The sequence below is a fragment of the Eleginops maclovinus genome, chromosome 5, assembly GCF_036324505.1.
Source record: "Eleginops maclovinus isolate JMC-PN-2008 ecotype Puerto Natales chromosome 5, JC_Emac_rtc_rv5, whole genome shotgun sequence".
Classification (NCBI taxonomy): domain Eukaryota; kingdom Metazoa; phylum Chordata; class Actinopteri; order Perciformes; family Eleginopidae; genus Eleginops; species Eleginops maclovinus.
Window position 1 is genome coordinate 24,378,119 of NC_086353.1, and position 24,295 is coordinate 24,402,413.

Below are 24,295 nucleotides of genomic sequence, written 5' to 3' on the forward strand. Positions count from 1 at the left end.
GAGGAGGCCTTGTTATGGCGGCGCTGTGTATGCGGTGGACTTGACTTTGGTGTGGCCTCCTCTGTGTTCCCATGTGAAAGAACTCGTTTTGATTTTCTTATTATTACAAACGAACCCAACTGTATCATGTGCTCATGAATAGGCCTACATGTTTTGCTATAGAAGGTTCACAGGTTGAATCCTATCCCAAACGAGTCCATCCTGTATAGGGACTGTAAATATGAAAAGCAGAAGGCCTTAACAAGCTGTACATTGAGCGGGGCAGCACCTTGAGGCCGGCCCGGTTCAGGGTGGACCGCTGTGTCCTTTCATAGCTCCCTCTTGCAGTTGCATCTCGCTTCACATCCAGCTTCACAGGAGGCAGACATGTGGCGTTCACGATCTCATCTCAGCTCGTATTTAGGAGAACCAAGTTCATTTTTGGCAAATTTGTTTGCCTTGGTTCAACTTTGGAAATAAACTGATGTAGGATTAATATCTGTGTGGATTCCTATGCCAAGGAGTATGTTTGTATATACACGCTTTTTATTTTAAGAGGGAAACCCAAGTGAAATCAGCTGTGACAAAAATATTTACATTATTTTATGTTACAAGTCTACCACCTTTGATAGAAGAAATAATGCCTGTAACAATTTTTGTTTTCTTATGTTATTTTTGCTAGACAAGTGCTATGCTAAGACAGCATAACAAAGAATATGTGTGCAGAGTGCTTTATATGATTCCTTATTAAGCTTTGTATCAACATTAATGTCTCAGTCATGCAGATTCTGCCTAACAGTCAAATAAACAGTTAATAAACATAAAATGTCACCATGTTAGTCTAGAGAGAAACTGGAATTATCTTAAATTCACTCTGGTAGGTTTAACCCAGTTTTTTCCATGGTTTTCATACCCATTGCCTTGTTGTTTTTGTAGAAAAATCAGTCATTCTACATTTGTACATATTGTTCAAATGCAACCGAAATCGTGATAACACTTTCCCCAACAGCCCCTGAAAGCGGCACGGCAACAACCCCCGCCCCCTATTACCGCCCCTTGTCTGATGTCACACCAACGGCTATTTGCATGAGGTGTTTTCTAGCTGCAGCTTCAAGTCTCCTCCTGCAGAACGAGTCTCTCCGAGGGGAAAGCGAGGGAAGAGGTGCAGTGAAATAAGGAGGAGGCGGGGGGAAAGATTTTTGTTTCACATCAGAGGAGCAGCAGGGAAAGACGTCCCAAAAGCGAGGATAAGGTGTCGGATAGCCAAAGCAGAGGGAACACACGGGAGCTACTCTTGTGTCGGAAAATGGAGCTACCCGCCGCTGGAGAGCACGTCTTTGCCGTGGAGAGCATCGAGAAGAAGCGCAGCAGAAAGGTTTGTCACTAGAGCTGAAGGACATCTCTGCACATATGCACATGGAAAGGAAGATCATTAGCTTTGCTTTTCCCTTATCTTTATACGGACTACATTTTTAAATTATTTTTTTTATTAGCTTTTTGAAGGAGACGTTGCCGTGCAGAGTGCATTTTACTGCGTAAAGTAACGTTGCGTTTCTCTCCATTCACAGGGGAGATTTGAGTACCTGGTCAAGTGGCGAGGATGGTCTCCAAAGTAAGTCCTTTTTAAAACACTACAACAGTCAACAATGATTACTCAACAATTACAGCACAAGTGTTATTGCATCTGTGAGCGCGCACACGGACGGCTGCGCGTTCTTGCTTTGGGCGCTCGATGCGTTGGCCCCGATGATGGATGTGTCTTTACAATGTATTCAATCCCCAGTGTGCCAATTAAAGGAAGACATGTCTGTGATTGAACCCTATGATTATGAAATTCCCACATATCTACAGTTGAGTGGGGGCTGGGCCATTGTCCCCCCTCCCTATACAGCTGCGCGTAAAAGTTACTTATGATTTATTACGTTCATCCACAGGGAGTGCACGTGTCTCAGAGTGTTGTTTACGCATGTACATGCTTGATAATATGAAAGTATTGGAGGATTTGTAAGTCAAAGGTCGTTTTGGAGCAAAAAAAATGATCTTCTATCCTCAGCCATAGATCTGTGTTTGTTTGCCACTGCGTGACAGGCCAGCGTGTCCTAACTGTATGCTCTCTGAATAGATACAACACCTGGGAACCAGAAGAAAACATCCTGGACCCAAGACTGCTTGATGCTTTCCAAGACAGGTACGTTTAGAGTTAGATAAGTCGCCTCACAACAGATGAGGTTCACAATTTAATCATCACAAACAGGGATAAAGGCACACCCTTACATTTCTAGTTCTGCACCCAATAGATAAAAGATCTGTTCCTCATGTTGAAATTAGAAACTCTGTTTGTTGTTTGTCTGTTATTTCAAGATTTGTTTCCTGGGGACCCTGAATAATGTTGATAATAACTAGTTTTATTTTTTCTGCAACGATTAGGTAGACAAAAAAATCATAAACAATTTTAATAATGGATTGGTTAAATACATGTTTTTGCACTAAAGTATCAGAAAGTGCTTTCAGTCTGAAATATTGTGAATTCCTTTTGCTCTATGAAATATATCTAAGTGAATATCTTACGGTTTTAGATTTTTAAAAATAGCATTTGAAAGACACCTTGAGCTTTGAAGAGTGGGATTGACATTATATTCCTATATTTCTTCCATTTTATAGACCAAACTATTCATTGATTAATATAAAAATGTACAATAAATGCAGTTGTAGGTTGCAGCCCTTGCAGCTCCATAAGTGTCAGTCAGTGTTCAGAAATTCAGAGGCTGGGGGTTTGGATTAGGATTAACACTAGTGTCATCAGAGGGTCAGGCTAGGGTAAAGCTCCGGTCAGGGTTACTAGAGCAAAGTGTGACACTTCGGTGCACCTACTCTCTGTCACCTGATAGTCAGTGAGTGTCAGCAGCATCAGGTTATCATGCTCAATTGCTGCCTGCTGTCCCACCTTCCACTCACCAGATGCACCTGTCATCTTCCACAGGATATGGTAACCCATTACATTACCCAATAAAGCAATTAGTTCCAAATATACAATATGAGGAACCTACCAAAACAAAAGATCTGTTTGGCTAATTGCTAATTGTAACAACAAAACCTGTCATAAACATGTCATAGCAGACCTAACTGTCAAACTTAAGAAAGATGTTTAGCTTGATATCTTAGCGCGACATTAAACCGTCATATATGGATGTCTGCTATGACATGTTTATGACAGGTTTTGTTGTCTTGCTTTATGTCAAGTTCTCATAACAAGGACATCTCAAACAATGTCACCTTTGCATCAGAAGTGACATAACTTACCAAATGACACTTAACGACAACTGTCATAAGTGTTCATTAATGTTTAAGACAGGTGTCATGTCATGGTTATGACAATGTTGTGTCAGTCTTATGAACACCCATTCGAGTAAAGTGTTTCCTAATAATGTATGTCTGATATGTCGTCCTTAGTTAAGTCAATTTTGCTGAATTGGAAACAACTTCTCCCTCATTAAAATGTTGTTATTTTCAAAGGTTGCTATGACTACAGTATGTGTCCTTCCCTACTACACTGAAATGTCCATTCTCAGTGTGTGCTGGAGGTTTCAAATTTCTACACATATAGGTAGAATAATTAGCTTCTTAACCATCTGTGATGTCCTTACTGTAAAAAAGGATTGTCGACAAACCTACACATTTGTCAACTCATAAATTTAGTTAATCTAATCCATGGATCTGGTTAACCAAGTTTCTCCTAAAATAATTGTGCAAACTAAACCACTGATTAATCTTATTGTACTTAAATAGTGACTCGTCTGTCCTCAGATTTAAGGGGAGCACAGAGAAGCGTTCTCCCTTCAGCAGATTAAAGTGAAAACAGCCTTGTAATGTCAAACTCTGCTCACACATCATCCTACACACTGAGGGCCCAACATCCAAGTGAAGCAGCTACAAGGAAAATATATTTTCTAAATGGTTGGGGACTGGATGTTTTCCTAATCTGCTCATGATGTGGTAGAAAGGCACGACGAAATGAAGATTGAAGTGAGCAGCAGGAACTAAATAGCAGCTTAGGCTTTGTTATAAATCATAGGAGTGTGCGCCGCCTCAGTGTCCAGCCAGAGGAACTTCCTCATGTTCTCCATTAGTGAAGGAGAAGTGGCTTCATAGCAGCCTGCCATGGAAATTAGCTGCTCGGCTAATTGCTAAATAGTCTGTTGAGTGACTGAAGGACAGTGTGTAATTGAATTTCTTTAATTTGTGTTAAACTGTCCCTGACCCCACCACCCCACCCACCTTTTAGGCACAGGTCACATGTTAAAGCCAAACGCTGATGTCACTCTGTGTCTGTTTTTGCAATTACCCCCTCTGTCTAAAGAGGAGAGATTTTATTGAAACTAATTGCGTGTCTCTCCGGGGAGCCGAATCGTCTGAATGCCAGGCTATGAAAATACACTGAGTCGTCATTGTAATTAGATGTGAGGGAGGGGGTGGGGGATGGGACTGACATCACTCCTGTCTGCGGTATTGAGTTACTGCCTTAGAGAGGCGAAGGAAAAGTAAGGGAAGTCAGAGTGGGGCAGGCCTTTATCTTCAGTTGCAGATACAAACATCACATGCTGTTATGTAGGGGGGAGGAGCACCAATACACTGGTGAGTTTTTGTTGTTGCATTAACCCGATATGAAAGATAAAGATTACTGTGAAAAGGTTATGACATAACAACAAAACAAAGTGAACCCGTGCTGAATGAGTTTTGCTTGAGGAAGTGTAACTCCAACCTGTAACACAGGCTCTGTGTTTTTGTGTTTGAGCCAGGGGAGGACACCCGTGACGTTTTGTTGCCATGCAACGGCGCCTCAGTTCGGGGCAATGGTTTTACTGATTGGCGGCTGCTTTTCTCTCCCACAGGGAACGCCAGGAGCAGCTGATGGGATATCGCAAGAGAGGACCCAAACCCAAGCACCTTCTGGTTCAGGTGAGAAAATCATTTATCGTTCCATTTTCATGCTTAAATCTGTCTGAAACCAGAAAGCTGTATAGATCCAATTTAAATTTCAGATATAGACAGATTCAAAGGGTCGATCAGAAGGTTTAATATTACACTAACATAAAGTGGGGCACTCAATAGATGCAGCTTTTAAAAATAGCTGTCATAATTGAAGCAGTAAAAGGTCACTATATCCTGACTATTAGTCCCAAGAACCCTGGTTCAAGCTGTGGAAATGCTGGATTCTGCAAGCAATATTTTTAGACCATGCCTCTCAAACTCAACACCCTGTCTGTACTCCAGGCTTACTCTTATAAACGTGTTGCTGAAATAACCGCTGACATCATCAGGGTTATTGTCTAAGATTTTAAAAGCTCCTCCACAGCCACAGAACACATTAAACAACTGTTTTCACAGGCTAAGTGGATTAGCACCATGAGATTATTCATTTGCCTTAAATTGAACTCCTTTTATTTAGTTTCTTATTTGTGTTTCTTGTTGCCTAGGAATTTTTTTTTTGTTTATTATTGTGTTGATTTAATTAAAAATGCCCCTTTATCTTAGTTGTTGGGAGTGCTAACACTACAATTATAATATGTATTATTGTGCAGCTGGTTCCCTGACCTAACAGTTTTATCTACATGCCTGTGAATTGTGCATTTGCTGCATTAATCAGCGGTCCAAAAGGCCGCGGGAACCCCTCAGAGGAGGGTTTCTGTTCCTCTCAGGAGGGTGTTGGTGGTAACACACGGGATAAAGTCAATGACAGGACACAAAGCAGCCAGGGACATTCCTGAGAGCTGAGGTCACAGCCACGGGAGTCACTATGAAATGTCACTGTGATGTGCCGGGCACAGGAGCTGTGTGAACATGGACCCCGTCCCCTGAAATAAAGTGTGTGTCTCAGAAGAGCCCCTCACACATTCCAAGCAGTGTTTCTACAGTGCGACTCCGGGGCCCCACTAAACTGTGGCTCTTTGTTGTAGCCTGACACAGACACAGAGATGCTGTGGACCTGTAGACTTTAAATACATCAGATATTTCAAGATATTTATGGAGGTCCATGTTATTGTGCTTTTTTATTGACACACATTACTGTCTGGTTACACAGGTGCCTTCCTTCGCCCGGAGATCCAGTATCCTGGCTGACCTTAATGAGGCGTCCCTGGAGGAGGACAGCTGTCAGAAGCCCAGCCCCATGCAGATGCTCCGTCCCCAGGGCCAGCAGTACCAGCTGAACAGCAAGAAGCACCACCCGTACCAGCCGCTGTGCAGGGAGCGCGACGCCGAGCAGCAGGCGCACGGCAAGAAGTTCTTCTATCAGCTCAACAGCAAGAAGCACCACCACTATCAGCCGGACCTCAAGGGCCACGAGCCCATATTTGCTAAACCCAGAGAGGTGAAGGCTCCGGAGCTGGTTAACAAAGGGTACAACCTTCCCCCTGTGCTGCAGCAGAAGTGGGTCCGGGACAAGGACTCAGGATGTCTGACAAAAGTCAAGGATATCACAATGGAGCTGAAGAATCTCCCAGCGGACCTCAACGGCCACAAAGAGCCGGAGAAGGTCCAACCCAAAGAGGATCCTACACTCACGCAGTCTAACGGAGTCAGCAACGGCAAGTTAAAGATTGTGAAGAACAAAAACAACAACGGGAGGATTGTTATTGTCATGAGCAAGTACATGGAAAACGGAATGAAAGCGGCTAAGATTAAAAACGGCGACTCAGACATCACTGGAAAGCCACTGCAAGGAGCCGACAGCAGCGCAGAGAACCACCTCGAGAAAATGAAGCTTGTCAAGAAGCTCGGTCTCATGAACGGATTTGCCAAAAACCCCAAAGACAAAACAACTTTTCCCAGTTCTGGATTTAACGTGCATTGCCTCAAAGAAAAGCAACAGTCCCCCAAAACGGAGCCGACTGTGACGGAACAGGATAAACATGTTGGGGTCAGGGGTCAGGGGCAGCTTTCAGCGGATCAGCCTTTACAACTGACAACCAAGCCTAATCTGCTCTCCCTGCCTTTGGATAGGGGAGTTCCCTCCACACTGGACAAAAGAGGGAACCAAGGTGGATTTCAAGGACTGAAGCGACACCTCTCTGACACTGACAGCGAGGATCATGGGAGCAGTAAGAGGTGTCTGAGCTCCAGGAGTATCAGCCTTCCTCACGCCACATCTCCACCCACCCAAAGCATCAGCACCGACCAAAACACACACCAGAGTCACACCGGACTGCAGGACTGTGGGTACGCAGACCAGGAGGAACCTATTGACTTAAGTGTTGTCAGGTCTAGGCCTAAAGCTGCACAGCCTGAAACACACCCTCAACCTAAAACTGTAACACAATCTGAAACACACACACAGGATGAAACAGACACACAAACGGACGCACGGACAGAAACTGAAACACAACAAACTACAGAGGAGGATAAAGTCGATTCATTGTCTGTATGTAACCATGAGAAGGGAAAAGAGGAGACGTTTCCCTCTCTCCAGCCTTTCCTCGGGAATATAGTGATCACAGACATTACCACAAACTGCCTCACAGTCACCTTTAAGGAATACATTACAGCGTAACGGACCTTTGGAACTGCATAAATGTACATTAGATATATTTTCGGATGGTTGAATGTACAAACGGACCCTTAATGTTTTTTTCATTTTGTATAGTTCCCATAAAGAGAAAAGATCCTTTGTTTCTTTCTGGCATATTTCTTATAAGCTCTCTGTTGTTACTCCTGGAGATTTTTTATCACATGCGTTATGTTATTCCAAACTTAGTTTAAAAAGCCCAATTAGGTTAAATAAATGTCTGAAATTGATTGAAGATGCACTTATCTCTTAAAAATATGCTTCACTTTTCTATGGATGTAATTTGATTATTCACTCAAACTTGTCGGCATCTCTGGCCATGCTAAACAAATGTAGGCTTTATGGAGTTTTGTAAAGAAAGATTATATGAAATCATGGTAAATTACACTGTGTGTGTGTGTGTGTGTGTGTGTGTGTGTGTGTGTGTGTGTGTGTGTGAGACAGATGGACAGAATGAAACAAGGATGCATGCTGTTTGGACAGATTATGCTGTCAGGCACGCTTAAACAACCAGATCAGAAAAACCAAGCGCCTTTCTGCGATTTCCAGCTGAAAGAAACTTTGTTTTAAATGACAGACTATAAATGGTTAATGTTTGATATACGCTTTTTTTTCTATCTGTTCAAAGGGTTCTTTGAGTCATGAATCTCCAGTTCTGATGAGCACAAATCACCTCCAGCCCCGTGACTGTATTTATTGAATGTTTTCTAGCAGTGCATTGAATAAAATGGCGTTTTTTTCACTTGAACCATATCAGTCACAAATCTGTGTTAGCACTGTTAGTTGACATGTGTAATCCAATATATTACAACATCAGCTGGGTGCTCTATGATTCACTTTCTCATGTTTCCGTTCTCTGCCTCCCTCACATGTTCCGAGGAGACACAGTTATGTATGGAACTGAATGGACCTGTCTTGGTGTCATATTTTGCGTAACTTTTGCTACATTGCGCTCATTAAAAGTTTGTAAAAGCACACATTCTTATCACAATCACATCTGTTCTCTCCCATCATACATGCCCACTCTACTTTTGTTTAATTTCCATATCCCTTCCAGCTGTATGAGATCTGAGGTGCGTTGAGCAGCTCTGTGAGAATGATTATCAGATGCACTTTTGATGTTTTGTGTGCTGACTAAAAAATGAAGGCTTCCTATGATACATTTTGCAATAATAAAATTGTTTGCAAGTAAGTTATGGAATTGTATTTCTTGTTTTATGCACATATTCCTATATTAAGAACGTGGTTATAAACCTTGACATGTGACCTTGGCCTCCTACCGAGAACTAAAGATGTTAACCATAAAGGGCGGCTGCTCCTAAATGGCCATCCTTACCTCAGAAGTTTCTAAATCTGTACATGGCTCTATTTGTGGCTGTGTGTGAGTGTATGTGCAGGCTGCGGCCGTGAGGATTATTACAGAGCCTGCAGTGAGTTTATTTTCAGATGGGCTGCCCGACCAGTATTTGCCTTGTGTGCATAGCGACAGGTCAGGTTCACTGCTGCTATGGTGACACCTTTACTTTTACTTGGAAGTGGATAACAATTTTGATTATTATTATTGATACAGTAGCATGGTAAAATGAACATTACATGCCACAGTTGGATTTGGGGTGTACAGGGGTTGAATGTATTTACTACTATCATTATTTTAAGTATTGCCCACATTTTTGAGATACTTGTACTTGAGTATCTCCTTTAATGCCTCTGTTTAATTTTACTCTACATTTAACTGACAGCATAAGTTACATTTCAGAGAAATGTGTACACAAAACATATAACTTTTATACCAATTTTTATTTTTTTTTATTAACAATATATAGGCCGACAAGTAGCATTCAGCTAAAATGATTTGCTGATTAATCAATTGGTTGATTTACAGAACGATTTTTCGTTTCATTCAGATAAAACCACAATTGCAACTTTAACTTGTAGGCCTACTTGATTATTTTCAAAGTGGTATTAGTGCTTAACGTTAGTATAAGATCTGGTTCTTCTATCCTCTGAGAAAAAGTGAAAGATATTGAGATGATAGGATAATAATTGTTATTAAATGCTGTTCATTAAACCAGAGACCAACAGAGTGGTGTCCACTATGAGCTGGGAATCGTGTTATGGTTTAACAAACACTTATATGAGCTCTTAAAGAGGATTTCAGTCATTTAAAGCTCATAATTGTGACCTGGCAGCTGTTCATGCCTAATGTTACCTGAATAAACCCTCCTGACATGCTGAACAGCACAGCAGATGGCTGCGGATTTCCTTACTTGACATACAGCTTAAATTACATAAGGTGGGATATTATTTCCCTTTTTCCTGCACGGTTTCACATGTCAGCCGCTCATATAATGAGGAAGACAGTTGCTGGTTTTTTTTCAATAACAGAAGGGCGCTTAAATGTGAGGATATGCGTGCTCTGTTGCTGCACAAACCTTCCGAAAGACTAGCATGTGAACGCAAACCCGTGTGTGTAAAGGGGGAATACATAATATTTGCCTTTCCGATGCTGTAAAAACATACAATGTCAATTGAAATGGTCGAGTCAGCAGCTCCCGACCATTTCCTGCGCGTGGAGCCCGCCAATAAACCTGCTCTCTGTGCGCGTGGATGTGAGTAGCGAGAGAGAAAATGGCTGTCCTCTCTCTACTGCATCCACCTCTTTCCTGTCGTCTCCAGTCGTGTCTCTAAAACACCTTGCAGCTGCAGCGGGACAAAAACTGCTACAATGTTTCACCGGCGGTAAAACACCCCGCAGGATTTTAGACGACATAATTTCTTCTAAGTATCCCAAATCAGGTCCGTTTGCTTTTGTGTAAGCTACAAAAACTGCCAAATTCCAAACAAGTTGGTCAGGTTAGCCCATAAATAAAACAAGAAGTGTATAAAATGCTGTAATAACACTTCCTGTCGTCGGTGATCCACCCTCTTTCCTCTTCCTCTTATCTGCAACCTCATTCTCGCTGTAGGCATGGCGGTTAAGTGAGGCCTAACAACAGCTCTCTGACAGACCCTTACATTTAGTGTGCTGGTCATTTAAACTCACACATATATTCAGGGGGTCTTAGAGAGGACTGGCTTTCTTGAAAGGAACATAATGTAAGGGTCGGTCCAAATATGTATTCCATACTTCTTCAGTAGGCCTGCACAGCCGTAAGCAGAGATATACAAAGTGCACACAGTACATGGAAACACTTCTAAATCAAGTCACAGCAGTTCAATAAGGGCGGGGGCTTGAATACAACATTTGTAACAAACACAATACTTTCAACACCCTGTTTTTAATTATACATTGCAGTCGTTTTAAACTGGAAGGAACGGATCCAAGAACAGACTTCAGGCCTACTCGAGCTAAAATACATGCAAACAATATTCTTAATATAGTGAACTTAAGTCTTGAGATATGAAACTCCTCTAAGAATGAATTATTTTAAATACATATATCCACCCATGATGATCTCTGTCTTAGAAGCACCACATAAGTATACACACAAATCCATGAACTATGTAGGCCTCTTCTGTCACAACGTTTTACAAAAACCTGTATTTCCCTTTGTATTGTCAGCATATCGGTAAACGCATATTCACCTGCCGGTGTCTGTTTAGTGACACACACGTTAGTAAACTGCAAATCATCCAACATTTATCCTTGTCCAGGATTTAATAAGGGCAAAGACGCAGGTGTTGCGTGTTGTCATATTATCCAGATATCACTGTTTAACTTGAATTAGAAATGTGACGAAATCTACGAAACAGATTAGTGCGCGTGCAGAACAGGTGTGCGTTCTGTGTTCATTATTCATGTTTGTTAAATAGCCTTCTTGTCTGGTGCTTATGTAAATGAAATCTACTTTTCGATATGGCAAGGGGGATTCAGCGAAACAACCCCCGGTTCAAACCAACTGCATGTTCTGTATGACATGAGACCATAACTGAAGTCTGTATCACCTTTCCATCAGCTGCTTGTCATATTTAAATGCGTGTGGACCCTTAAAGTGGCAGGGACGGTTGCCATAGAAATTCATTTTGGGCTGCTCTCATTTCAGCATCGCCGCACCTAACCTATTGGATAATGCCCCCACCTGCCTTAACCCTCTCAGCATCTTTCTCTCCATGTGCATGATGCAGATTGCCTGTGTGCTGTATTATGGCTCTCCGGGTATTTTGCACAGGAGGATCCAGCAGCAGCAGCGTCTTGCCCGGATACAAGCCAGCCAATGGTGTTGAATCGGCGGCAGCACTGCTGCACTGCAGGCGCGCCGAAACCAATCGCAGCCAGAGTGTGAGCTGCGCCCATCTCCTCTGAGTCTGCGGAGGGCTGGTTAGTGCGCTGAACAATCTGACAGGAAAACAGAAGGGCTAGGATCGCAGAGAAAATCATGTCAAACGCACGCGCCTCTGCACTGAGAAATAAATAATGTGGCATTGGCTCTGCTGGCCTTTACAGATTATAATGTAACTCCACAAATTCCCATGAAATCTTCATATTGATACCTTATAAAATCAAATGTTTGCAAAGATGGCTTTGACATGTAAGATATAGTGTATTATCAATGAGAAAACAAATATTGTGTAATGTTGCTACACAGCTGCATCAACTTAAAGCAATACATAGCCACGTATGTTAATACATTATACATGAAAACAATACAAACGGTGCAGAGAAGAATTGTAACATGTTAAACATCTGCCTCTCTGAGCTGTCCAGCAATGCGTGAGCTCTAAAAAACATACACACAAGAAAAACAGTCGTTTCTCTTTTGGCAAACAGTTATTGTGCAAGCACTAAACAAATTCACAAATAATGCTGAGCATACACACACCTGAATATGTATCTCTCGTCCTTTAACTGTTTGCATATATATACCTCTATGGAGCTTGTAGCCTATAGCATGAATTTAGTTAAACCTCAGAAACAAATAAGAAGAAAGGGACTTTAATAAATACATTTTGCAACAGTATTTGTAACAAAAAGAGTAGAATATTGTTTTCACGTGCAGTTTGCAGATTACGCAATAGCTCTAATTCAGACGAATTTACAACGATTTCAGAATGCATATTATATATTTTATTCAAAATAACATCTGTTTAAATGTATAAGGCTACTTTGGTATTAAGAGACTGTATGATTGCCGCAGTGGCTAAAATCCACATTCAATACTTTTTTCCAGCTGAGCAGATTTCATTTAAATAGACATGTTTCAAATATTGTACTTTAATATTTAATTCGATTTGTTGTGCATTGCTTTAAAGCTGCTTTATTTCGATAAATATGTGCCATTATCTCTTCTGTCTATAGTTATTTGTTTCTAGATTAAAATATGAAAATGATTTGTTATCCTTTTCATGGAAATTAAGTTAGGAAGAAAGTCCAAATGATTGTATGGTAAAATCAGCTATCAGTTATCAGGCCATATATTCCTGCTGCATGAACAATGTATTTGCTATTTTTATTTTATTATTTTAGATAATGAATGAAAAGTAAAAGGATAGGCGTTAACGGGGCCAGCTATACATTTTTCAATCAGGTCTGACCAATATATGGTCATATCTATTCAGACTTGTGTTTTATAAGGCCTCATTTATTTTTATAGTTTTTATTATTTGACATATTCTTGCCCTGTTCAATTTTGTTTTTATTAAAGTGATAGTTATTCTGTCGCCTATGAATTATTAGACATTCATATTTAGTTTGTAACAATTGAAATAAATGATATCATTGATTGTTTATATTGTACCTTTGTTACCCTTTGAAAAACGTTTTATTTATTTATAGATTTCTTAGAATATAAATATAGGCTACCGATCGACCTGTGCATTGAAGACTGCATTGTTCATAAGAAAGTGCCCGTCACCTATAAGGTCACGATTGGTATATCGGATTTTGTTTCATTGAAAGTCAACATTTTAGATTTTTTTTAGAGACTTTAAAATTATATTCTTTTGCTCTTGATTTAAAAATGTATATATATTCTGTTTCTCTTGTTGCATAAACTGTTGCATTAAAAACAACAGATTAATTTTGGATTCGCAGATATTTATTGTTGTGTAATCTCATTAGCAGAACATGTTTAGAAATGTGAATAGTTTAGCAGGAATAGAAGCAGACCAGGAGGCCTGTATGTTTGTTTTATTGAAGAATGGAAAGAGACAGGCGGCAGGTAACCGTGGTCGGACATTTGCCATAACGTACATACACATGAAAAGCTGGCCAGACATATACATGCATCATCTGATCTGTTATTGATTAATTCTGGGTTATGACATCATCTTTCGTTTTCCTTACACTTTATAAATTAAAGTCAGTTAACGTCTTTCACAATGATGAGGGACAGATATCACAAGGACGGACATTTCATCCGATTTCCATTTAAAACATATAATCGAGCAGTGAGCACTACACTAACTCCCCCTCTGTAAAACATGGATGACGGCTTTGATTTGAATGTCATCGAACGCGGAGATATTTAGAAATAGCAATGCATCATTAAAAAGAATACATACGCTATCCCATAAGACTGTGCAGTCTAACTTAACCTAATGGGTTGTTAGATGAAATAATATGAACACAAACAGCCAATAATTTAGCCTGGCAGGAAGAGTGCATTGATCCTCTGCTCGGCCTGAGACAACGAGAACAGACAAAACAAATGCGGGCAGGGGTAACACAGCCACAGTGCTTAATGCTTAATATTCCTTTAATAACGTATGCAAGCCAAGTTGTACTGCATTATCAAATAGATGCATAGCTAACATGTCTCCGTCTCTCTTCGCAGTCATCGAACGGCACAGTTATTTCCTGGTTTTCTATGTTTTTGAAGATACTTTCCTGTGCATAATAACCAAACAACGTTTGATACCACGCTCATATTTGAATATCACACATAACTTGAGCGAAATGATTCACTCCCCGCGCGGGGGGAAAAAAAGCCTCCATTTCCCCCCGAAAGAATTCACAGGCGCAAGCTCCTCCCCCTCACTTAGCAACCCGAGCACGTAGCAACGGCTGGACCAATGGGCGTTCTTCTTGAGGTTCCACCGACTGTGGTTCCTTAGCAACGCAGTAAAAAATTGCGCTGACGTCCATTCAGTAAGGGAGTATTATGGTCTGTCGGGAATTCAGAGTGGCTGGGACTGGAGAAAAATATCTGCTCTGCTAACGATAGCGTCCACTGAGCTAACGGTAGGTAGCACTGGAGTAAACATGGAGCTGTCTGCTGTCGGGGAGAGGGTGTTTGCCGCCGAGTCTATCATCAAACGGAGGATAAGGAAGGTAGGCGCGAAATGTGACGTGCTCTTTTCTCCCACAGCGTTAAATATAATGCACCAACACCGCTATATAATACTACTGTTGCCCTGCAAGCTAATGAACTAATTTCTGTTTGTTTCTGATGGCATGCAGGGTCGGATTGAATACCTTGTGAAATGGAAGGGTTGGTCTCCCAAGTAAGTCCTACATTATGTCTGCTGTCTGCTGTCTCTGCCTGTACTCTCTAGTCTGTACTGTGCTGTACTCCCTCGGCTGTGACTGTCGTTAGCTCGCCACAGATAGCGAGACAGTCACGGATTAAAACTGAGGAGCAGCGTTATAGCACGATGGAGATGTTTAGCTCGTAGGCTAACGCAATGGTCATCCCCACAGTGTGTCAGCGGTCGTTTCCTCATTTTAACTTCAGGCTCTTGTTCCCAGATACAGCACGTGGGAACCCGAGGAGAATATTCTGGACTCGCGCCTGTTTGTCGCTTTTGAAGAGAGGTAACTTTAAGATGTCTGGGCACACAGCCAGTGAATGTAGTCCGATTAATATACGGTGACCTCGGTTCACTTTGCTCCCGTGACACTCAAAATGGGCGTCTGTCTATTTTCCACAGGGAGCGTGAAAGGGAGCTCTTCGGGCCCAAAAAGAGAGGACCAAAGCCCAAGACTTTCCTGCTCAAGGTAAACCCAGCAGGCTGTTTCGTTTCGGCCTCATTGCATTCCTCCAAATGCAAGGCTTATTAATGATGGTTATATGCAGCTTGTGTACTAGCGAATGGGAAGCTGTTGACATATACTTTAAAGCTAACAATTCCTGTTTGCAAGCTGCCGCCTTCTTTACGTTATTTATCTCCAACTGTATGATTTTTTAAAATTAGACCAATAACAGGTATTAAATGTAGATACATAAAATGCAGGCTACTTCCCTATGTTTGAATTAAATCGTCGTTGAGAATAGCCTGGTGCAGTCAGCAAGAGTTTCAGCTTGTAAGGACAACGAACCGGGACCATAGCCTAATGACCGACAGTTGATATTGAACTAAAAACCAGAATCGTTGTTGGAGGTTTTTATAAGTAGAGATTCACTCATAAATACTTTTGCCTGACAGGAACCGCCTGTTGATGTAAATGATAATGCAGTAGCCCATTAGTTATGTTTGCAACTACTCATTTTCACACTTAAAAATGTTATTTATACATTAAAAAGGTGTGTCCAGTGTCAGGGTGTTATTTAAACAATCAACAGGTTTTTTCATAGAACACATTTTGACATGTAACAGTAGGAACAACACAGGTGTGAGTAATAAAATGAAAGGCTGAATTCCATATGGCTGCTCAGGTTCCAAGGCCCTGGCATGCCACACTGTGGTGGTCCTAATGATACACTTCTTAATACCTGCTCGGGAAAAGGCTTGTTAAGTCTACTAAGAAATAAAAATGAGGAGTGGAATTATGTTTTTTACATTTTTTTATGAAATAATGATTTCCCTCTCATTTTCTTAACTTCAACAGGCTCAGGCTAAAATCAAGGCCAAGTCCTATGAGTTCAGGGGTGACGCAGTCCGAGGAATGCACATCACCTACCCAACCCCAGAGCCGGTCGTCACTCCCAGGGCCAGAGAGGGCCTGAGAGCAGTTCTTCCCACTATCTTCCCACCCAGCACAGTAAACCGGGGAGAAAGCATGCGCGTCCGACCACCAGAGCTGACCTCCCGCGAGTACCGGCAGCCCTCCTTTCATATAACTGGTCCAGACAAACTCATCCACCTCCCCAAAAAAAGAGGCCCTAAGCCCAAACTCCGCTTCAGGGACGGTAGCTGCAGCCCTGCGGTCTTTGAACCCCACAAGAGGAGAGCTGAGGAGCAGGGGAGCCACCTCCCGCTTAAACTAGCTAAACTCCAGGGGGGTGAAGATATGAGGCTGGTCAAAGTGACTCATAGTCATCCAGAAATTCATAAACGCCACCATCACCACCATCATCATCATCATCACCACTCATTCAACCGGGGGATGTCTGGGGGAAGCTCCTTCAATCAGCTCTACTCAGAGCGCAGCCTGCACCCCCACAGAACAGACTCTCACAGGACTAAGGACAGCTCCGGCTACCTGGCTCCTGTAACCTTCAAGCACCAGTCCAGAATGAGCCAGAGCTTGGGCCGCCCCGTGGAGCCTCCACAGATGGAGAAGCCTTACTTCATGGACAGGCCGTCCCCAACCAGACTCGACTTGGACTTGGAGGAAGTGACGTGGAGGCCCTCCGTCGGCAACGTGGAGAAGGTCATGGTGACGGATGTGACCACCAACTTCCTGACCGTCACCATCAAGGAGAGCAGCACTTCGAAAGGCTTCTTCAAAGATAAAAGATGATGGATTTGTTTGTGCCACGCTTTGTTTTGCACCAGAATCCTCCTGAAAGTTCTAGGACATAGTGTGAATATTAGGCAAAGCCCTTATTGTATGTACTGTAAAAAAGCTAATTACTTAATGTGCATATGTATATATTATACATTTGAACATCTGTTTTATGAATTGACCAAATCAAATGAAGGTTATTTCACATCTTGTATTGGTTAACATGAATGAGTTGTGTGTTGCCTTTGCAGCTGGCTACTTATGTACAGAGTTTCTGAATTCCTCTATTTTGAATTGTAGAATGTATTTTTTTCATTCTCAAACGTTCAAGCAAATATGATCATTGAGGGATTGAATATTTCTCTATAATTTGAACCGATTTGACTGAAAAAAAACCTGTTTAATTCAATGGGGTTCATATTTAAAAATGTACTCAAGCACTTTGAATTCAAAAGTATTAAGATTTAATCCGTTTTTGTTGTATTCAAAGACCGAATTTTGTAATGTCTCTAACATTTCTAATTGTATACCTAACAAATAAATTCAACACAGGAGTTTTCCCAAGTGTTAAAATATCTTTTTCCATTAACATGGTATATTTTACATTTTCATAGAAAACGTTCATAAAGCTTTATTGTCAGAAGATAATATCAAAGTTGGTGTCATTTGGCTTTATAGTCGCTTTGCAATAAATACTTTGAATTTTCTCATTTCGTTGTGTTTTACTGTCAGTTTGTATTACCCTGTAACTCCGGCGCTTCGACGTGTTTTTTAGAATCATTTAAAGGCCTGAATAAATTAAAGGATTTATCAAAACTGTTCCGCAAAAAGGCCTTAAGCAACCATGTACATCGTTAAGGCTGTTTCTTATAACTTAATGGCATCAATTTATCTCAGAGGTAATGTGGAATTATGAAAAATGCGTTATTTTAAATTCCTGCGAGCTCAATAAAGGCCTACGGAGCTGCGAAGTAAATGGCCTCAGGCTTGGAGGAAAACTGTAACCTGAAGTATTCACTGCGACCAGCGGGCCGGCATCCACTGCTCATAAACAGGTTAGCCTAAAGAAAGACACGCACAGCAGACATTGACCCAGAGACCTGCTATGCATATTTAATGTTACTGCCTCGTGCTTCTCACGTCTGCTTTACGCCACTTCAAATTATAGCCTTTGAATTCAAATGAAACAAGTCCAGTTAATTACTCATAGACCCTAACTGCTACATTCTAAACACATGTGTATTAAATTTCAGTATCAGCGGCAATACTAACCATTTGTTTCATGATTATTTCTATATATTAATATGCCGCACACACCACCGCAGTTATGGCCTAAGCTGTTATGCAGATGGAGTTTTAACAGAGTATCTTATTATATTTTCTACAGGCATCATGCAGCCCGAAGGACCTGCACCTTTGACTTTTCATTCAGGACTCATTCGATCTAAATATAATAAGCCTAAACATACCTCAGATGCCTGGGACCACATCTTAACCCGAAACAAGCGCTCTCTCTTTGTGCGGCGGTGATAGACCTAAAGAAATAGTTCCACCTGTTGTGCTCTGACCCCCATTATAACATGCCAGGTCCTGTATTTAAGAGACAGCGTGTACGTCACAAAAAGTGAAACTGAACTTCAGTTAGAAGAACAAACATGGGAGGATAAACAAAAATGCTGTCAAAGAAAACGTCATTCGCTCCTCATTTAGACGCAGAGAATTCCTTCTGTCACCGACTAATACCTGGAACCATATGCCTAATAGGCTAATATATCAATATATAACAAGAGTGGGCTTTAAGGTAAAGTAAGTAGCCTTCCAAATCACCACTTTTAATAAATAAATAAATAATACAAATTTGGTAATAATAACACAACCATGTAACCCAGTGTTGTTGCATGCATTTTAATATTTGTGATGGCATTAAAACCTTCCATTCTGATGATACACGGTACACAACCTTGTTTTCATTCAACACTACAGTACACTACACAGCCATATTACAATATGATTACATAAATGACCATTTATTCTTTACATGATCACATTTCAGGAAAGAGAGAGAGAGAGACATCCATTGTTTCAAGAGCTTCATTTGTCATCTTGGTCATGTTGTCACCTCTGGTCCTTTTCTGTTTAGGGAGAAAGAAAAAGAAAAGTTAAAACACGTTACATATTTAGTTGCATTCAAACTCTAAACAGCATGCATATCAAACAGCAACTTTTCTTTTCTTTGTAAACTGAAATCTTAAAAAGGATCACACACACATTTTTCTGTTTGTACTGTAGTTGTCTGGTAACAATGGAAAACAGTTTACTTTAAGAAAGTTTTAAATGATTAAAACAAGATAACTGACTGTTTTAATGATTACATGCCATACTGTAAGCCTGACAGGGGTTTCTGAGGTTTCCTGCTGTGTGATAAATGACAAAACAACAGGATGTGAAATAACACACCAGCAGTGAGGAATCAGTAATATACAAAACAGGGAAAGGCAAAAAAGAGATTATGTTGTAGATGAATTTAAGGACTTGTACTCCTACAGTGATGCAATATGTGATCGTTTCTACTTTGGAAACGTCAAAAAGTCCCATTATTTGATAGGGCAGCTGATGGTTATGGTGTGTTTATGTACACAGTCAGTGTTGCATTCATGTTTGCAGCTCTCTGCTATCATCACCGTGATCAGTGGGGGTGTCCGTAGTTCCTGTCACAGCGGGGGTAGCAGTGAGGGTTCAGCCAGTTCTCCATGCTGGTCTCCTGGGCCCTCTGATCCAGAACCTGCATGTGGAGCATATGCTCCTGGGGTGGGAGGGGGAGTAACAGGGTGGTGAGGGTGGAGGTACCAGCAGATGAGAAACATGAGGAACTGTTGATCTGAACATTTGCATAAAGGAAACTGAATGTTTAAAGGGGGAATCAGCGCTGACTCAGAACTTTGTATTCCTCTGCGCTTGTTTCTGCATCACAGCAGCGCCGCACAATAACAGCACAACAGAGAGAGTGAGATTACAGAGAGGAGGGAAGCTTAACATGCAGGGACTTGTACAATGATGAATGGATGCATTCAAAGCATTACAATGCACAAACGGATGGAGATAGATTCCTTTATAGATCATGGTGAACGGAGTAGTCATGTCCTATACTTAGTCAAATTACTCATAACACACTGTAAAAACACTACTTTGTGTTACAACTTAAAGTCCTGTTTTGGAAATGCTAAGTAAAAGTAAGTAATCAGGAAAATGCATTAAGTATTAAAAGCAAAAGACTCACTCTACAGGCAATATACAAATCCTTACATATATGCTGGAAACAATATTTTAGTTTTTGAATAAAAAAAGTCGGTCTTAATACTATGGAAATAGTAAATAGAATTTTATAGAACTCATCATCTATCTTGGGTGCAAATATTCTAATTTGTAAAAAGAAGGGTTTAAGATGTAATAGGGTAAAGAAAGAACAAACTCAAGTGAACAACTATTTCAAATATATATATTTTTATATGTATATTTCAAGCTCATTATGCAAATAAGTAATTGGTAAAAGATTTGTAAGAAAATGCTTTCAATTTTATTGACAGAAGTTATTGGAAAATTGGGATTATTAACAAATGAATACTGATTAATATATTATATATATTTGAGAAGGACAATATAAGAAAAGCACAAGCTTAGTGTGTGGGCTATATTCCATTATACTTTTAGAATTTGCTGCAGGCCAATTAAAAAATGGACCACAGGCCGCAGTTGGCCCCCGAGCTGTAGTTTGGGCACCCGTGGTCCACCGCATGACGCAGGGAGAGGCACTGTTATGGCCTTGCTGGCATTCATCGCGGGCTGGCTAGATTAACTCTGATACTTAGAAAGGTATCACCAATTTCCAAAACATAAACAACTTTTGAAATGGTGTTTTTTTGAAAGATACTAATACACAGAATGTAATTCCCTAATAAATGGGTTATAATACTCGTGACTCGTATGAGAAGATGTGGATTTACATTGTTTATCACATCCCGACACAAAATGAATGCTCAATGATATGAATGATGTTGCAGCTAAATACTATATTTCTTATGAGATTGGTATACAATTAAAAAAGCTACTATTATGAAATAACACCATGATTCGTATGTGTTTAGTGTTCTCAGCATCATTTACTGTTACACAAACAGGAATGGATGTTTCATGTGAGGAAATATCACAAAAAACAAAAACATTAACAAACACCTAAAACTTCTTTATGATTGCAGAGGCAATTCATTAATTGTTCATAAAGTGCTTATGAATGGAAGGTTAAAATAGAATTACCCTCATGGGCTCGTCGGGGTAGCCGGCCTGCCTCTTGCTGCGGAGCAGCTGCTTAGCAAAGCTCTCCTTGATGATTGGGTTGGCATCTAAGGGAGAGAGAGAGGAGAGTTTGACTACAAAGAGATTAAAAGTTTACTCTTGTGTTGATTCATCTTCATTTCTGGCAAATGGAAGAAAATGCTGTTCCAGTCTCACAGCTATGGAGATAGTGTTCTTTTCTGTGTTCAATTTTATGTGAAAGTGAATATCTTTGGGTCTGGGCTAACACAATAACACTATTACAGTTTTAAATAAGATATCACCTTGAACTTTGAGAAACTGGGATGGATATTAATGAGCTATCCATAATGGAAATACTTGTTTGTTGCAGCCCTAAAAATAATTTTGTAGACTGTAAGTAAGTGTGAGTGTGTGGACTACCCCAGTTGTTTGCTGTGAATTGGCTGATCACACTAACATTGGCGCTGTGTTCAGAGCCATGAACTCTACTATCCGCTGTGAGCTGTGGCTGACCCAAAAGAGCTGCTCAAACACACACACACACACACACACACACACACACACACACACACACACACACACACACACACACACACACACACACACACACTTTGGCTCCTGAGTGAGGGCTCTCTGTCTCTCTCTCTAACGCAGGCCTGTATGGTTGGTGGAAGGTAACAAAGTGCCCATTCATCCTCCTCGCTCCCCGGGGAGTCGGGTCCATGCAACACGTGACCCTGAAGACTCTCCTGCCAGGGAGCTGCTGTGAATGAACCCAGCTCTGTCAACACGAGGCTGGAGCTGCTGCTGCTGCACGGGCCCTCACCGTGACGTGGCAAAACACTCACACACATTCTCCAGCTACTTCATTAACATTTGTGCACTTTGTGTTCAACGCAAGAATGCATGCTGAAATTAAATCCACTGTTCATAATGCACTTGTGCAAAAATCATATGGCGTTCCATTGGCCTGTCTTCACATCACACTACCAAGAAAGAAAGATGCACTAAATTCAGAATCTAAACTGTTTGATGAATGAGATCACCATTTTCTGTTATGGTTACACCTTCTTTAGTCATCTGCAGGCATATGAACTCAATATGTTTTTCAGGTGGGCATAAAAGACTTCTTCTTCAGGGTGTTCAAACTTCTATTATTCAGTGCCAGCAGCACTAACCGTCATCCTGAATTCAGAGTGCACATTAAAAAAAGAAAAAAATCATGCACATACTATAACATGTTCAACAGCAGATTTTAGTTCACTTTGGATAGGTTTTGTATATGTGTTTGAAGCTCAGTTTGAAAAATGTGTCCCTAAAACTAATTTCCTCTCTGTTGAGAAAAAGGGTTTTGTTTCAATTTGGATGTCTCCCATAATTTATCATGACAGGCTACTGCACCCTCAAGGTAAATCCCTGAGAGTTTCCTACCTGTGTAGAGGGTCAGCAGGACCATGCAGAGCAGAAACACCACCAGCTTCTTCATGTTCTTGTTCTTGTTCTTGTTCTTGTTCTTGTTCTTGTTCTTGTTCTTGTTCTTGTTCTTGTTCTTGTTCTTGTTTCTGCTTCTGAACCTTCTCTGAAATGAGGTCCTGACTAGAGTCCAGAGGGGGTGAAAGGGGAAATTCTCCTCCTACTGCACGTCACATAAAGACTGTCACAGACCTGCTCATGTTACTGAGGAGATATTTAAAACAAATCACCATTAACGAGGATATATTTACTTATTTCCACGTACAACTCTTAATGGGAGACATTATAGGTGTAAAGCGTAAAGAAAAACACCTATATCACCATGAAACATGTACGTTTTCTGAATTGTTATATAAAAATGAGGCATTATTTTAGATAATAAGTTCTAATTTGCATACATTTCCGGAACAGCATCAGAACATTGGATAAGGTTCAGAATTCTTGCTATATTTTTGACATATTGGGGTCAAAGCTTTTTACAAAGGGAATATGTGATATATCCTTTTATCACTATGTCATAAACTGCCATAAAAAAAGCACACCGTTTTTAGGAATAACTGGAATATAAGGCTATGGATCATATGTGAACAAAGCCCTCTGAAAAAAGCTTCAGAATAAAGCTGAGAATGAAACTGGAAAGGTTGGGTATGAAATACTGAAGTGAGATATTTTAGTTTATGAGAAGAAAACTGATTTGGAGAAATCTCCCTTTAAATATCTGTATTGTAAAATGTGAGAGACTCTCCACTAGATGGCGATGGAAACAGCCATGTAGAGACAGGAGACCTTTTCAACGATGTAATGAACCCTTTGAGAAATGGCCAGGTATTAAATAGGCTACAGTAAATCAAGTTAAAATGTTAATGTGATAAAAATATTTCACATTTGTAGATGAAGTATAAGGAAAAAGTAAACTATACAGATGCTCTTTCAAATGTGATATCTGCCTGTTTATCCATCCATCCGTCAATCTATTTAACCAAATATTTTTGTTAGAAGGTCTTTTTAATTCCTGTCAAGGCTGAATTACCACCAGGCCAGGCAAGTAACTGAACGGCGCCAGAAGCTCCAGTTTCACGGCCTGCCAGTTGGTTTGGGATATTCCATCTCATTTTGGGGTTAATTGCACCACTTAAAAACAACATTTAGGCCTACAAATAATAAACTCCTATATAAGTAACCATGCTTCTTGAGGGGAGCCTGAGCCTCAGTTTTAGTCCTACATTATAATAAAGTTGTGATTAATTTGATTACCATGAAGTAACACACTTTCAAACTGTGGTGGGCACCTTCAGACAAACTTGGGAATAACAATTCATAAAAAATTGTAGCTTTTGTACAAATTGTACAACTTGAGTTCCTGA

At 40.6% G+C, this 24,295-nt stretch overlaps 3 protein-coding genes across 3 annotated transcripts; 2 read left to right on the forward strand and 1 right to left on the reverse strand.

The window, feature by feature from the left end:
• The first annotated feature begins 1,070 nt into the window (after window positions 1-1,070).
• Window positions 1,071-8,732, forward strand: LOC134864828 (E3 SUMO-protein ligase CBX4-like). The gene is made up of 5 exons (XM_063884117.1): window positions 1,071-1,354; window positions 1,548-1,591; window positions 2,102-2,167; window positions 4,869-4,935; window positions 6,059-8,732. The coding sequence occupies exons 1-5, from the start codon at window positions 1,286-1,288 to the stop codon at window positions 7,523-7,525; spliced, it is 1,713 nt and encodes a 570-aa protein (XP_063740187.1). The 5' UTR covers window positions 1,071-1,285; the 3' UTR covers window positions 7,526-8,732.
• A 5,858-nt stretch (window positions 8,733-14,590) lies between these two features.
• cbx8b (chromobox homolog 8b) lies at window positions 14,591-17,857 on the forward strand. Its single transcript, XM_063882732.1, has 5 exons — window positions 14,591-14,810; window positions 14,940-14,983; window positions 15,228-15,293; window positions 15,410-15,476; window positions 16,308-17,857. The coding sequence occupies exons 1-5, from the start codon at window positions 14,742-14,744 to the stop codon at window positions 17,160-17,162; spliced, it is 1,101 nt and encodes a 366-aa protein (XP_063738802.1). The 5' UTR covers window positions 14,591-14,741; the 3' UTR covers window positions 17,163-17,857.
• A 1,179-nt stretch (window positions 17,858-19,036) lies between these two features.
• On the reverse strand, window positions 19,037-23,062 carry c5h17orf67 (chromosome 5 C17orf67 homolog). The gene is made up of 4 exons (XM_063884501.1): window positions 22,890-23,062; window positions 21,459-21,544; window positions 19,829-19,950; window positions 19,037-19,279 (listed from the first exon to the last, which is right to left on the reverse strand). The coding sequence occupies exons 1-3, from the start codon at window positions 22,942-22,944 to the stop codon at window positions 19,834-19,836; spliced, it is 258 nt and encodes an 85-aa protein (XP_063740571.1). The 5' UTR covers window positions 22,945-23,062; the 3' UTR covers window positions 19,037-19,279; window positions 19,829-19,833.
• Window positions 23,063-24,295: the final 1,233 nt, after the last annotated feature.